Raw genomic sequence first — 14,970 nt, 5'->3', positions numbered from 1 at the left:
TATAACAACCGTTATTATAAATTGCATTGCTGTTTGTATACTGAAATATTTTTTGTATTAAGAAAGAAAATTGTATGAGTCTTGTTGGCAAATGTCATAAACTTGACATATGTTAACATTTAATTAACTTCTAATTTAAAACTTTCGGCTGTTTGAAATATTAATACATACTATACATAACATAATAAATCGGTGACTCGTCCGAGATTAATTATAATACATAACATGTAACTTCTAAATTACTACTTTGCATAAAATCAAACACCTTTGTTTTGTATTTGCACAGTATTATTTATACAGAAAGTTAACTTCAAATAACTTAAAAAAGCTACCAGACGGTCAACTCACGCTCTTTACTCTAAACAGGTTATTTGTTTAGATGGAAATTTTACGCAGTTACACGAAGGTTACCTATGCATAATTGCCCTAATTTTGAACTGAAAGGCTACAGGAGAAGCTGTAAGGTAACAGCATCCAGCATCAACTACTGTCTTCTGATCAAATAATGGGATTTTTACCGTCAAGTCTATAGCGTGCCTACGACCTCAAAGTGCGGAAAGTATTTATTTTTGCGTCAACTGGTCGCAAACGACAAATCCTGAGTCACAATCAAGAAATGGTTTCAAAGAAAGATTATTTTAATATTTCAGTAAAACAATGGTACTTACAAGATCATCCAAAGAAGAATTATTCGAAAAATGTGTCTAGTGGGTTTTTGATATCAATGTAATCAAATTAAGTTATACATTTTTCGAATAATTCTTCTTTGGATGATCTTGTACACTGAAGCAAAAATTGACAAATAAAAATGATTTTAATAAACAACACAAGTATTTGATAGTGGAGTTGAAAAAAATTCGATATTTTAGTACAGTGGACATGATAAGTCAAATACACTGGAAAGAAATATTTGTTTTGAATTTCACGCAAAGCTAGATGAATGTTATCTGCGTTAGCCGTCCTTAATTTTTGGTTTAGGGAAAGCAGCTAGTCATCACCACCCACTCTTTTACCAACCAATAATGGGATTGAACGTCACATTATAACGTTCCCACAGCTGGAAGGGCGAGCATGTTTGATGTGAGGGGGATTCGAACCCGCGAATTACGAGTCAAGTGCCTTAACTATGCAGGTATGGTAAAGTAATAAAATAGTAACTAATTTTGCTCAAAACTAGATACTAACTAGTTTTTATCCCACAGTTCAGTTGCTAATCTGCTACTCTTCAAGAAAGTTCTAAAGAAAGACTATTTCAGTGTTGTTGATTTTTACAACGCTAAAATCATAAGTTCGATTCCCCTCGGTAAACTCAACAAATAGCCCGACGTCGCTTTGTTATAATTAAACCCACACACAACATGATTTTAGTCATTACTTCAGCCAAAATTAAATGTTACTCTTGTAACACATCACTGAAGTGCTTTATTAGAGTGAACAAGTCATTCAAACTACTGGAGTAAATACTTTAGTAGAGTGGACAAGGTCAGTCGAACAACCTGAAATAAATACATCATCTAAACTTATTTAGTTCAGCTAACAAATTAAAAGTGAACTTTCAGATTTGTTGGATCAGTTCAACTGAATAAACCAAAATGAAAATATTATCTTGTTAAAAGTGCCACTGGAACATACTTTGCACTGTATTTGAATTTGTTGGTTTAGGGAATATAAAAAACAAACATTTAGTTTAAACGGGATTTGTTATATCTTTTGCACAATATTTATTAATATTTCTAAATTTTTTATGTAGCGGAATAGTTGCAGCTGATCCCAATAACAGTGGAAAGGTGATTTACATTTTACACAAACAAAACACTTTTACAACAAATTATAATTTTTGAGTACAAAAACATTTTTCACATACGGATACATTTTATTGTAAATATATATTAACAATTCTAATAAGAATGAAAGAAGGGGTGCATATGTACTTCACATTCAATATACATTTTGAATAAACACACCCCTATAGTAATATTCTTCAAATATAGTCCTATCGTGCCAAACAAGAAACACAATCAGTATGCTATGAGAATAGCCTGAGTCATTTTCATAAACAAAGTGCTTTATTCCAGTGAGGCAAAACTATGATGCTTCATTAATGTCATAATTGGACATAATTAGCTCACAGCTGGCGTAAAATGTGATAAATTTGAATTTCGACGTAAATTTCTCATATTACGTAAATGAAAAGTTGAAAATAAAGTATCTGTATGTTACCATTAAGAACTTACAGTGTAGTGTGTTAAAACTCAGTAAAAATGTGGATAAAAGTGTGGACCACAACACGTGGTTTTGTGTATTTCTGGCTACAAAGTTGCTAATAAAAGCAGCAAGAAAATGGAACGTTGAAAATAAAGACTTCAACAAAAAAAAATTCAACATATACCAATGGTTTTCATTTCAGTTCATATAAATATGTTTTTATTTTCGGTGAAACGGTAATACCTACAACCTTTAAATATAATTAAATTTCTATATATTATATGATGGACTGCTGAAACGCTGACAAACATTAGTGCAAAATAAGTTATTTACAGTGCAATGCAGGTTTATTTATTATAAAACGAAGTTTATTACTTTTATATCCATTTCTTCCGTAACTATAACTTTTTCTTTACATAATGTATGACAATTTTAGTAATATGCTTGCAAAAGCAGTTTTTGTATTTACAAGAATTTACAGCCAAGTAAAGTATGTACCAATCCATCTGGACATGAATGAAATATACTCCTAGAATAATACGCCTCCTCCAGTAAATCAGTGGAAAGATTAAGAGCTTATACCCTAAAACTTAGGTTTAGATACCTGTGGTGGGTGAAGCGCAGATAGCTTTGTGCTTAAACACAAACAATACGGCGACAGATTTTACAGCTATGTCACTTTCAGCTTAGTGCATGATGACATCACTTCTACCTACACAGTTTATTAATAAAAACAAGTGCTATACTTTGAAATGGATAGTGGTTGACAATTTTATCAAGAATTTTCAAGTTGAAAAAAAAAACACTTTATGTCACATGACATAAGTTATCTTCTAGAAAACAACCTAATATAAGGTCAGTTGACAAAATTCATTATAATTGGCCATACTTTTCATCAGTTCAGTAGCCTACATTCACAAGAGTAGTTTATATATATTATATATTACAATGATTCTGCCCCACCTGTATGAAATCAAACCATTATTTCCTTTTCCATTGAAATGGAAATCAACTTCGAAAACAAACTTCATCCTCTCAAATAATGCAAAAACATAACATATATACTACTATCTATTTAAGGCTGTTTGTTTATGTTTGTTTTTAATTTTGCGCAAAGCTACTCAAGGGCTATCTGCGCTAGCCGTTCCTAATTTAGCAGTGTAAGACCAGAGAGAAGACAGCTAGTCATCACCACCCACCGCTAACTCATGGGCTACTCTTTTACCAACGAATAGTGGGATTGACCGTAACATTATAACGCCCCACAGCTGAAAGGGCATCTACCTAAGAGGTAAAAAAATGCAAATATTTAATAACCAGATATCACTCAAAAGTAATCCAAAACAACATCGTTAAATGAAAATATTAAAAATCTGTTTTGTTGCCCTATAGGGTAGTATTGAAGTAAATTAATGTATGAGAATGTTTGTTGTTTTTTCAACTTTTTTATTAGCTGTATTGTTGTGCGCCGGTAATACCAAGTAACTAACCACATATATGAATCTACCTCGAGAGGACTGTCCAGAGAAGGTTCTGTACTTTTTGTTTACCTCCTCTGGGATCTGAACATCCACCCACATGTTTACCGTGAATACAGAGAGGAGAAGATCCTGGTGGTTGAGAGGTTCAACCCTAACACACCACTTTGACCTCGAATTCCTGTAGACAAATGACCTTGGAGTGCCTTCCCCCAGGGTCAATTGGCTAGTACTAGAGTCAACAAGTAGGTGTTAGACGTTCTCAACATGTGTTGTGGCACGGTTTCTCATGTTGGTGTTTGGGTATAGTGCTCACGAAACTCTGGCGTTGCTGCAATGTCCTTGTTTCGCATGGCAGTGCGTACCCTCGTAAGGCTCCGTGGTGGGTGGGGACAGAGGGTACTGAAATATTCATACTTTATTATAGATACTCTTATAAATGAAGACTAATAAATAAATAAAATTGAGTAAACAAAACGATAACTGGTAAACGGCCACGAATGGATGACTCTGTTCAAATATCACCATCACAGTCGGTTTCTGTATCTAAATTTCTCATTATGCATTCACTATCTAAGAAATTATTAGGGCAGGTGTCTCCCTTTTTTGTTCGAAAGGAATTAGAGAGGCTTGCTAGCTCCTTTAAGTGAGTAAGGAAGCTGTGCTCTGGAGATATTTTGGTGAAAACATTTTCACCAGAACATACTAAATTCCTTCTGAATTCAAGAAGCATTAGGTTGCTTCCTATGCTACCCCGAATTCCTCAAGAAGAGCCGTTGTTGAGGGGGACTTGAAGAGCTTTCCCAAGTCGAAAATCCTTGCTGGATTTCTCCAGTCAAGGCGTTTCTGCGGTGCGCCAAATTTCCACTTGCAAAGACGAAATTATACTGCTTACTAATGTTAATGCCATCCGACCCGTGTGCCTCGATGGAATCTGGACAAGGCCAACTGGCCCTCTTTCACTTACCCTTGAAACTTGATCCTGCCATCGTCTTTAAGCCATCGAGAGACGGCTGAGTAGCAGCAGTGACTGACTGTTATGTCCAAGCAGCTTTTCAATGTATTCCTAAAACCTCAACACGGTATCCTCATCTATGGTAGAATCCTGCCTGCCACATGACACGGAAGGCTCAAAAATCAGCCTGGGATACCTACGCTTTTCAATGGTTCATGCACATACTTGGCAATTAACACGTCAAGGCGAGAAGGAATCTTGGATTAAGTACACAACTAGTATCTCTTCTACCACCAATTCCAAAGTAATATGGGACAAGATTCGGAAGGTCAGTGACAGTATGCTTTCGCCCTCCTTTCAACCTTGTTCTCTGATGTCCAGAAAGTTGCTGATAACGAAAGCATCGCCGATACTCTCGGCCAAAGCTTTTCCCATGGATCTAGTACTTCTGCTTTATCCCCCACCTTCTTAGCCATCAAGACTCATGCAGAACGATCGCCTCTTTCCTCTCGGGCTGATCGTCTTTATGACTAGAATCGTTCCTATGCGCTGATGGAATTCACTGGTCATGCCTGGCCAATGCTTGTTGATTAGATATTTTGTACTCATCTATGTTAAGTGAAACAGCTTGTTTTTGCTTGCTGACGTAGTTTATGTCCCAAACCAGCAGTTAATTAAATGTTCACTGCAATATAACTTATTTATATATTTAAAAAAATTCTGTAATATTCTTCAAACTCATTATTTATTATCATGTTTTCTTTTAGTAGTATACCTAATAATGCCATAGTTTGATTATATAACCTTTTACTTTTGTTTCCTTTTATTAACATATTACTTAATGTCTCTTATTCATTGATTAATCACCCACCACTGATTCTTATAACTTCAGAGTACCTCCCAAAAATTTTAATATTTTGATATATAACTTGACATGATCTAGTGTCTCTTCATTTGATTTCTTTATCTACTTCTTATATTTGTTTCTCTATTTCGAATAATTTTATTCTTCCTGGATATTTTTCTTTTTGAATTTGCCCCCCCCCCAGAGGCACTGACTATTTATTTATGTTGAACTCATAATTAAAAGTATCTAACTTATACTTCAATTTCTAGTTCAGCTCATAGTTAAATACTTGTATTATATCAAAATTTATGCATCTTATATTACACAGAAGATTTAAGAAAGAAAGAAGATATGACAGATGTTGCTAGCTTAGATCCTGTGGATAAAAATAATGTTTTTACGATTATATACAACTGAAAAGAAACAAGATAAAATACTTAATTTTTTCATCAGATAAAGAAATAAAAATGCATCAATAATTTAGTTATTACAGTCTTATTAATCAACTCCAGTTCCAGTTAGAATGACTGTAATTATTTCATTTCCAATTTTTATTCAGTGTTTCCGGCTTAATAGCATTTACTGTTTTTCCTTCAGCAGCATTATGTTTAGTAACCGGTATCATTCCAGCAATTGATAGGTACATAAACATATGTGTCAAGAAAAAGAACATAAAATGTCTCATAACTATTGCAAACAGCTGCTAACTTTACTTAAATGTAAAATATTACCAAAGACGAAATTAACGTAAAAGAAAAGGTTTCCTACAAATACTAAAAATACTTTCCAAAAGAGAATTATATTAAACAAGCAAAGATAAATAATATAAATGAGACGAGGTGATCTGGTTGACTGGATGCAAGATAAATTTATTCATCATGAAATGCATTTACCATGGATTTCAATACTGTGGGCTCTTTACCAAACTTCAAAAACGTTTAACTGGCATTAACAGAATGGTAAATCAAAAGCTACAGCTGATATACATATATCTGATCAAAAATTGATAGAAGATATGAACGTTATCCAAAATTCAAGTTTATATGAAAAAGTTTCTCGAGAAATTTCAAAACGGTGGACAGCGGTGGATAGTGATGACTAGCTGACTTCCTTCTAGTCTTACACTGCTAAATTAGAGAGGGCTGGCGCAGATAGCCTTTGTGTACCTTTGCGCGATATTAAAAAACAAACAAACAAATCAAAAAGTGTTATAAACAAAAAAATAAATTAAACAGTTAAAATATGAAAAGAGGATTGCAATATTAAAATCACAATTAAAACAAAATAAATATATTTTTTACCATTTTTGGTCCCTTTATTAACAGCGATTGCTCGTGAATAGAGCTGCTGGAGGATTAGGTTTTGGGGTGTAAAAAAGATAATGGATAGTCGCCCTGGTTGTAAAACGATCGAGGAAAGGAGTAATTCGCAGTTGGGAAATATGATAATTATTGAAGATACACAAAAAGTAGTCAAAAAGGTGTTAGGGGTGTTATCCTATTGATCTTTTACCTAAGAGAACAGACAGAAAACTAAATATTATTACACTCTGTCGTGAGCAGTCCTTTGATTGTCGAATACGACACAGAGAAGGAGGGAAGAAACCATCAACATTTGGATTGTCGACCTGTTTATAGCACTTGTACAATGGCAGACCAAAAATGCTGCTACATATTTTTTCACAAATGTTGTTTTGTAGTGTGTGATGAACTTAGGAAAGGTGTGTTTGCAAATGAGATGACCCTGAGAGACCTTCATCCATTTTGTGTGCGCAACCTTCGAATCGTCTTTGATGGATTTGCATCATTTTGCGGAATCGTTGGCTTGGAATTCCCAATGGGTAGTAGGTATATTAGCTATAATCAGGTGATGATTTATTACACTTTTGTGAGGCAACTTTGGCCCACTTCTTCATCATTGGTCAGAGAAAGGTTCTTCGTAAAGTAGAGTCTTCAAAAATCTATGTTCTCGCGTATGTACAATATGAACAGCCAAGAACAGTTGTCTTTTAAGTATATTTTATACGCTGGGTATATCAGCACGCTTCAAGACCCCCTTGTCAGTGATTTTGTCTTCTCAATCCTCATTCCCAGCTTTTGTTGGTGCTCAAAGAGCAGAAACAATAGTTGTAAATGCACCCCAAGATTGGTATTATTATAACAGATACGTATATACACACATGTAGTGCTCAAAGTGGGCTGATATGGGATGGTATCAGGGTTTCAGTCGGTACCACTATTGGTACCAGCGGCAATCGACGTCCAGTACCAGTACTGGTACAGAATATATCAGTATGTTGAAGGTAATATCTTTTATCATGTTTCATCTTTGTATTTTTGACGGAACACATCCTCTGGTGTTTCAACTTCACTTTTTACAGAATTATAAATGTTTGAATTGGTAGTTTGAGTTCATACTTCAGTCGACAAGTAAATCCCACATTGAAAATCGGAAATAGCATGAAATATGTGAAAGTGGTGACTCCCATGCTCTGCAAGAGAAGGTGAATGTTCCTACATGACTGACTGCATGCGGACAGGTGAAATTGCGTATGTCACAAAGTTTTAGTGAGTTATATTCAAAATTTAATTAAACCAATTAATTATTACGGTATAAGAACAAATGTGATATCAAATGATAGATTATAAATCAAGTTTTAATATTATAAATTAGTTTTAATTGTATAAGGAAACATTTAAAAAGAATATCAAATCCCCTAGTGAGAATTTGGATACTTGTTCTTGAGTCGTCTTCTCTTCTGGGCTTTTTTTCACCCGTCCCCTAGAAAACTACGAAATGTAACGTAAAATATTCCTTATAATTTCTCACCTATATTCTGAAAGCATTTTCCACGTCCACCTCTGCCATATTCTTATTTATAATTTGATAATATATTCCTCTGAGGCCGACTCTCATTAAATTTATAACAAATAACAAGCCTAGAGTTCAACTAATTAATTTCCATAGCCGTCATATCAAGTGGACTTACAGATAACTTACAGTTTGGTTTGATATGAAAAAAAAAAAAAAATTCGCACGAGAATACACTGGGAAGAACAGTTGAATTTCTAACTGCTCAAGTCACATGATTAAAGACGCTTGAATACCGGTAACGGAAACTTCGTACCATTGGTCCTATTGTATACTCGGGACGAGTATATGGCATACAGGCACTCATATAAATTATAAATTCTTACTACCATCTTATAAAGGTTTTTATTTTCGTTTCCGAATATTCTTAACGAATATTCACAAAGTTCAGCTGTGTTAATAAACCACCCGCCTTGAACTATTTTTTTAAAAATAAATTTCAATGCTGTATTTCAGCGCTAACTCTGAAGATTAACTGTCCGCTCAATTCTTTCACCCATTACCACACTTTTCTGCACTATTTTCCATATTGCCACATTAGGAATATTATGTTTTGCTATATGTTACGCAGGCAAACTATTCAAAACTGAGTCTGTGTAGTTTCTTAGCAGCCTTCCTTAGGGTGCTAAATAACATAAGTTTTTTTTTTTTTCCTTATTGTAATGCCTCATTATACTGTTAAATCAAGATACGTTTTTTTTTTCTGTACATTAATAAACACAAAGTATCCTTCGTGAAAGGCTGGTACATTTGGAAAAAAATGCTAAAATTTCTAAATAAAAAGAAAAGCGATTATAGAGCTCTTTCTATAGACTTTAACATAAATATAGATGTGACCAACCTTGATACGTTCTTCAAAAATCCAACCTAGAAACTCGAGTTTCATATTTTCTATAATTAAATTCATACACTTTTTAAGTTTGAGAAACGCCCCACATTTATTCATTTATTACTATTTAGTTGAAAATGTCTGGATGAAAACGTACTGTGCTCGTTATACTTAGCCTTAGAACTGCCATCGAGTCCAGGATCCCATCGACTTTTCTAAATACATTTTTATAAGCTTTTATGCACGAAGTTGCTTTTGGGTTAGTGACTTTGTTGTTTATATGGTCCACAATAAAGTTACAGTCGCACAGACACTTAAAAGGAAAATAACGCCAATACTACAATTAAAGCGACTAATTACATTTGCGGTCCTCTATGCATTCTATTCTCAAATGAAATTAAGTGGTTTGTATCCAGAGTTTTGATCTTTTCTTTACATATGGCGTTCTAACATGCAAAAATATAAAATGAGTCAATACAGTATGATATATAAACCCTAGAAAAATAAATAATAACAATAAAAATTGGTAACTTCAGAATTAAATTAAAATATATTAATTAAATTAAACAGTACTGTTTAGTATAGACATAGTGTCTACAATGTTTGATTACATAAGCTTATAATTAAGCCTTGGAGGTACTGAAATCATTAACTTCTTCCACTAATTCTTTCGAAAAGAATAAATAGAAGCAGAACCATATAACATAATATTGCAAACATTTATTGTTACCTTTTATGTTGTGCTTAATACTTCTGTTAGTTTATCACAACAAAAACATCTGGAGAAATATTTATACTTGGGTATAGGAGACAGTTTTAACAACTGAAGTTAAATTATTTTAAAACACAGTTCAAAATCGAAGTTAAGCCAATTTAGAAAACATTTAGGAACAAAACAAGTGAGTTTGTTGAAAAGATTGACATAAGATTAGGCAAATGTTATAAAACAGTGCACGCAAGGATCTTCCAGGATTTGAACAAAAGCTTTTTGAAGTCATCACTTTACAAACAAACAAAAACGAAAAAGGTGAAATTTGTAAAACAGAGAAAAATGGTGAAATACTTTGTCGATAGTGTAAAGTAGCATGTCTTACACTTTCAGTATAAACTACTTAGTGGAAACTGAACATGATTTGCCCTTAAGCAAAACTGCTTCTGAAATAGTTTGTATTTGTATTTTGAAGTATAGCGTTTACTGGTTATTTTAATTAATTAAAAGTTTTTGATAAAAAAACACTATTTTATCCATGACCAATGGGTAAAAACATCATCAGCCGAATGATGCCCATTTTTATAGACTTCCATAGCTGATGGCTACTTTCACTGTGAGTCACTTGTCCTTTGATACAATTTAAGCAACCCTTTATGCAATTCCACAACAAAGGTTACGCTCACCATAGACCACTGGACTTCTGATATCAGTTAAGTCGTTCTTTACGTTCTACATAACTAGTTTTTAACTTTCAAATTACTAATTTGTTTACATACTGTTCATTACCAGTGGGTCTACATATTGCATCATGTATATAGAATAATTTCATAGTTTTGCCTGTAACAACACTCAGTCTAGATAACTGGCCAAACTGGGGAAATCATTCATTTCGTATGCAAAATATGTAAGGAATATCAGCAGTAGTAATTAGTTTAACCGTTTACACTTTTGTGACTCCTGTAGTATGCTGTTAGGGTTACTATAACAAATTAACTCATGTACTCAAAAACAATTTGGTGTATAAATTATTTATAAAAATGCGTTTAAAATACAATGAAGCATATGGACCCAATCTGCAATTTTAGGTTACGAAACTTCATAATATAAACATAGTGTCTTTTTTCAGAAAACTGAAATATCTAACATATGTATTCCAGTTAATAAGATGAATATTACTTATCGAGTAATGCGGTATATTAGAAATAATGTTTCTCAGTGGTTCAAAGTGTATTTGATTTAAGTTGCTTTTATGGTTAATAATTTCCAAACGTACACTAATATTTCAATGAAAACACACGTATTTATAACAGGTTTGTTTATTTGTTTGTTTTGAATTTCGCGCAAAGCTAATTGAGGGCTATCTGCGCTAGCCGTCCCTAATTTAGCACCACCCACCACCAACTCTTGGGCTACTCTTTTACCAACGAATAGTGGGATTGACCGTCACATTATAACACCCCCACGGCTGAAAGGGCGAGCATGTTTGGTGCGACCGGTATTCGAACCCACGACCCTTGGATTACGAGTCGAACGCCTTAACACGCTTGGCCATGCCGGGCCATTTATAACAGAAAAGCCACTTCGGTAACATTAATTAATAAGGCATGATACGTTCTGGGTAAATTAGACATATGATCAAAATTACAAATTAGAAAGTAACGGTGAAATATAGTGTATATATATATTGATAACATTGACGTATTTACATAACACAGAAAGAAAAAGGTAATTTAGTAATGTTTAGGGCAAATAAGCTCTTACAAATGTATTTCATCGGGTAATTTTCTGTACCTGCACTGACTTTTTAAGACAAGTAACGAGGATTATGATAGTCGAATTAATTGGTTGTTCGATATCGGGAAAAGAAATTATAAGATCATTAAAGTATTCTATTTTCTATATCTCTAATAAAATGTCTTACCTGTACGTGTTAGTATCTCCGCAATATTCGAAAGTACTTCTTGATGACGTCATATGATAGGCTCCACTTCTACTTCCCCTGAAGCGAATTTTAGTGGGAGAAGAAAGGTTAATCTTTGTTGGAGAAGAAGTAGGAAAATTTGGGAAACTGGTACATTGGGAATTACGAAATTCTGATTTAGACTCTCTGTTATGATTGGAGGATCCAGTCTCGGAGTAGCAAGTTGTGGAGAAGCTGCTACTGCTGACTGACTTGGTGAATCCGTGAGTGAAAGTTGACTGAGGGTCACCTGTGATAGTCTCAGTCTCAATCTGTGGGGAACACTGTTGTGAAGAGGTGCCATTTAAATAACACGAGTCAGTCATTCCGTTACTTTCATTTCTAGTTCTGAACCTATCATAAACTGACATACCAGCACTAAAGCTTCGGGCTTGACCAAATGCTTCCCTTTTCTCGTTAGCTCTTGTCAGTCTCTCCTTCTCTGTGAGCACTGTAGTGTTGTCAAAACAGACACTTGTAGGCCTCTGGGGGAAGTTGCTAAACACAGAAGTCATATTGTTTTCTTGCAACAATTGCACAAAACTCTCTTGGTTTTCGCGCACAAACTCAGCGAAGAGATCACTGTTACCTGCAGAAAACTTCTTTCGAGCGTCTTCAAAAAACTGTTTCATTTTTTCTGATGCATTTCCGGATGGCACTCCTCTTCGCCATTTGTGATTACCTTCACGCATACAAGAAAACCATTCTTGAGTTTCTTTCATCAATTGTGCGAGTCTTTCTTTACGTTCTTTTTCGAACTGAGAGTCTTTAAAACACCCTTCTGATGATTTTTTGAAGTTACCATTCATTGTCGCCGATCCATTAGTATCTCGGTGATAATCAGTATAAGCAAAGCCTATTAGTTTAACTTTTTCTGACTTGGGCGAAGGTGGAATTTCATGCCGTGGACTACTCCGGCCATTAACCGTTATCAGAACTGGTGGTGTTAAACAATGGTTCTGCTGGTTTTCGGACTTCTCACCAGCAATGAAACTTATTAAACGTACTTGTATCTCATCCTTTGTAGGTGTCAGAGCATCCATGTTTGTCCCACCGGCATCCATTTTGGATACGGCGGTGGGCTCTGAAGACATGTGCAGAAGACTGCCTGAAAATATATAACATGCCTAGATGTCATTAAATACCCTCCATAACAACTTTTTTGGCTTTTGTTTTTCAAACAGCGTGATACTTTCAGTTTGGTCGTCAAATATTTCCAAAGAAAAACAAAGCATTATACTTTCATAAACGTTATTCGTTATTATTTTTTATTTTATGACTATAAAAAACAAGAACACGGAAAATCTAATTAGTGACGCGCGTGAATGGATTAACGAGATTCCCACTGTCCCTTTCTATTATCTAACAAAACCACAGAACACTGAGCATGAGTTGATTGCACTAGTAACTAAAATTAGATGCCACTGACACTTGGCATAAGTGTTATATTATGATTAAAGTTTCTTAAGCTTGCTTAAACTAATAAACGTGGGCACTTCGAGTAATATTTATTTTTGTTAACTTCAAAAGTTGTAAGAAAATTAGCTTCACATTTGAATGAATATAGCTGCTGACAAATATTACGCGGTTTTACATACTTCAGTAATTCATTTTATTCAGAAATAATTTCAACTTACAGAAAAAGTAATTGACGATTTTAAAAATAATCACTAACGCAGTAACAAATGCAAAAATAGTCACAGAGCTCCTAAAAGCAAAAAGCACAAAATGTGGAGTGTATTTTCGTGGCAACGGGATATGAATCTTAAATCATTTAATTCACAACCTGGCAGTGGACTTTCCCGATTCTTGTGTCAATATTGGTTCAGGTAGGCAAAGCAGAGGGCAACAACTGAAATAGCTATTAAACTTGTAATCGTAAAAATAAAATAAAGAATTTGGGATTTTATATCCCCCTGAAAGTGTCTTGTTGACCTAGGACAAGCAAACAGATAGACAAAACTTTCCTGCCTATATTAGAATAATGTTCGACAGTGAGTTCGGTGTACGTATGAAATAGCATAAAAACAATATTTGTATTTCAGAACTTTTCAAGCTATTAAATTATATATAAATAATTATTTTATTTTAATTTTTCCGTGTGAAATGATGGTTCAAACACAACAGCTACATTTTGCACATTTGTGTGCATGTTTGTCTGCACAATAGCATTCTGTCTCGATACGACCAAAAGAACAAACGACGTGCTTATTTGTTATCTTTATTTCTCTCTCTTGTAAATATAAAACTTAGAATTGTGGTTCAAGCCTCAAATTATTTAAAACATTTTATCCTTCATATTTTTTTCTGTTTTAAATGTGCAATGTATTAAGTGTATAAATGTACAGATATACATATCGTCAAACAAATAAGCTGGATAAACATAAAACGAAATACACACTAAGTAGAGGGTATACAACTGATGAAACAATGCACTCTTTATAAGCAATGACGTAAGAAAAATATATTTAATTAACTATACTCGTGACCGCGTTGATTTTTAATTTTGATCTATGTAGGTAGCTTTCTCTACTCGTAAGTTAATATGAATTAACAGTTCCCGCTATAACCTCAAAAACCATTTTGCAAACGTAACGTAAAATATATAACAGTATTTCCTTTTTGATGACCAGATGAGAACAAACTCAATACAGCATTCGTAGGGTTAAATTGCTTGCTTAAACACAGAAACACACACACACACACACACACATATGTATATACTCTCGCTGCCTATGACCTATAGAGTGGGGTCAAGAGTATTTCACAATTTTATTTTTTATACAGCCTTACAGATCAACGAGAAAAGAACACATTAAAAAAGATCTTGTAATTTTTTTTTGCAGAATATGCACACCTTATAACTCTTGCTAAACAAAACACAAAAAATAGTTTGTGAAGTATCAATTAAATCTTAATATTTGGAAATAGAAATATAATTATAATAATAAATTTGTAAGAAATATATATGCTAGAAAAGCAACTAATAACTAGGTGTCGTGAATATATAAATTACAAATGGTAACTACAAACTAAATATGAGCATACAAATAAGTGGAGCAACAATTAACTATCACAACCCAAAAATCTACCAATCGTAACAGTAAAAACAA

At 33.8% G+C, this 14,970-nt stretch overlaps 1 protein-coding gene across 7 annotated transcripts in view; it reads right to left on the bottom strand.

Annotated features, from left to right (window-relative positions):
• The window catches only part of LOC143222177 (FYVE, RhoGEF and PH domain-containing protein 1-like), a 101,001-nt gene that overhangs the window by 60,938 nt on the left and 25,093 nt on the right, over positions 1–14,970 (bottom strand). For 6 of the 7 annotated variants that reach the window (XR_013012055.1, XM_076448251.1, XM_076448253.1 and 3 more), the window contains one exon: positions 11,819–12,965. The exons of the other annotated variant lie outside the window; for it this stretch is intronic. Coding sequence is in view for 5 of the 6 variants with exons in the window: in XM_076448254.1 (XP_076304369.1) it covers positions 11,819–12,965 (1,147 nt within the window). In the remaining variant the exon portion in view is untranslated. The remainder of the gene's footprint in view (positions 1–11,818; positions 12,966–14,970) is intronic. 7 annotated transcript variants of the gene reach the window in all.

This window comes from Tachypleus tridentatus, chromosome 8 (assembly GCF_004210375.1).
Source record: "Tachypleus tridentatus isolate NWPU-2018 chromosome 8, ASM421037v1, whole genome shotgun sequence".
Lineage (NCBI taxonomy): Eukaryota > Metazoa > Arthropoda > Merostomata > Xiphosura > Limulidae > Tachypleus > Tachypleus tridentatus.
The sequence above is the reverse complement of the archived record's forward strand: the minus strand, read 5'-3'. Positions and strand labels throughout refer to the sequence as shown.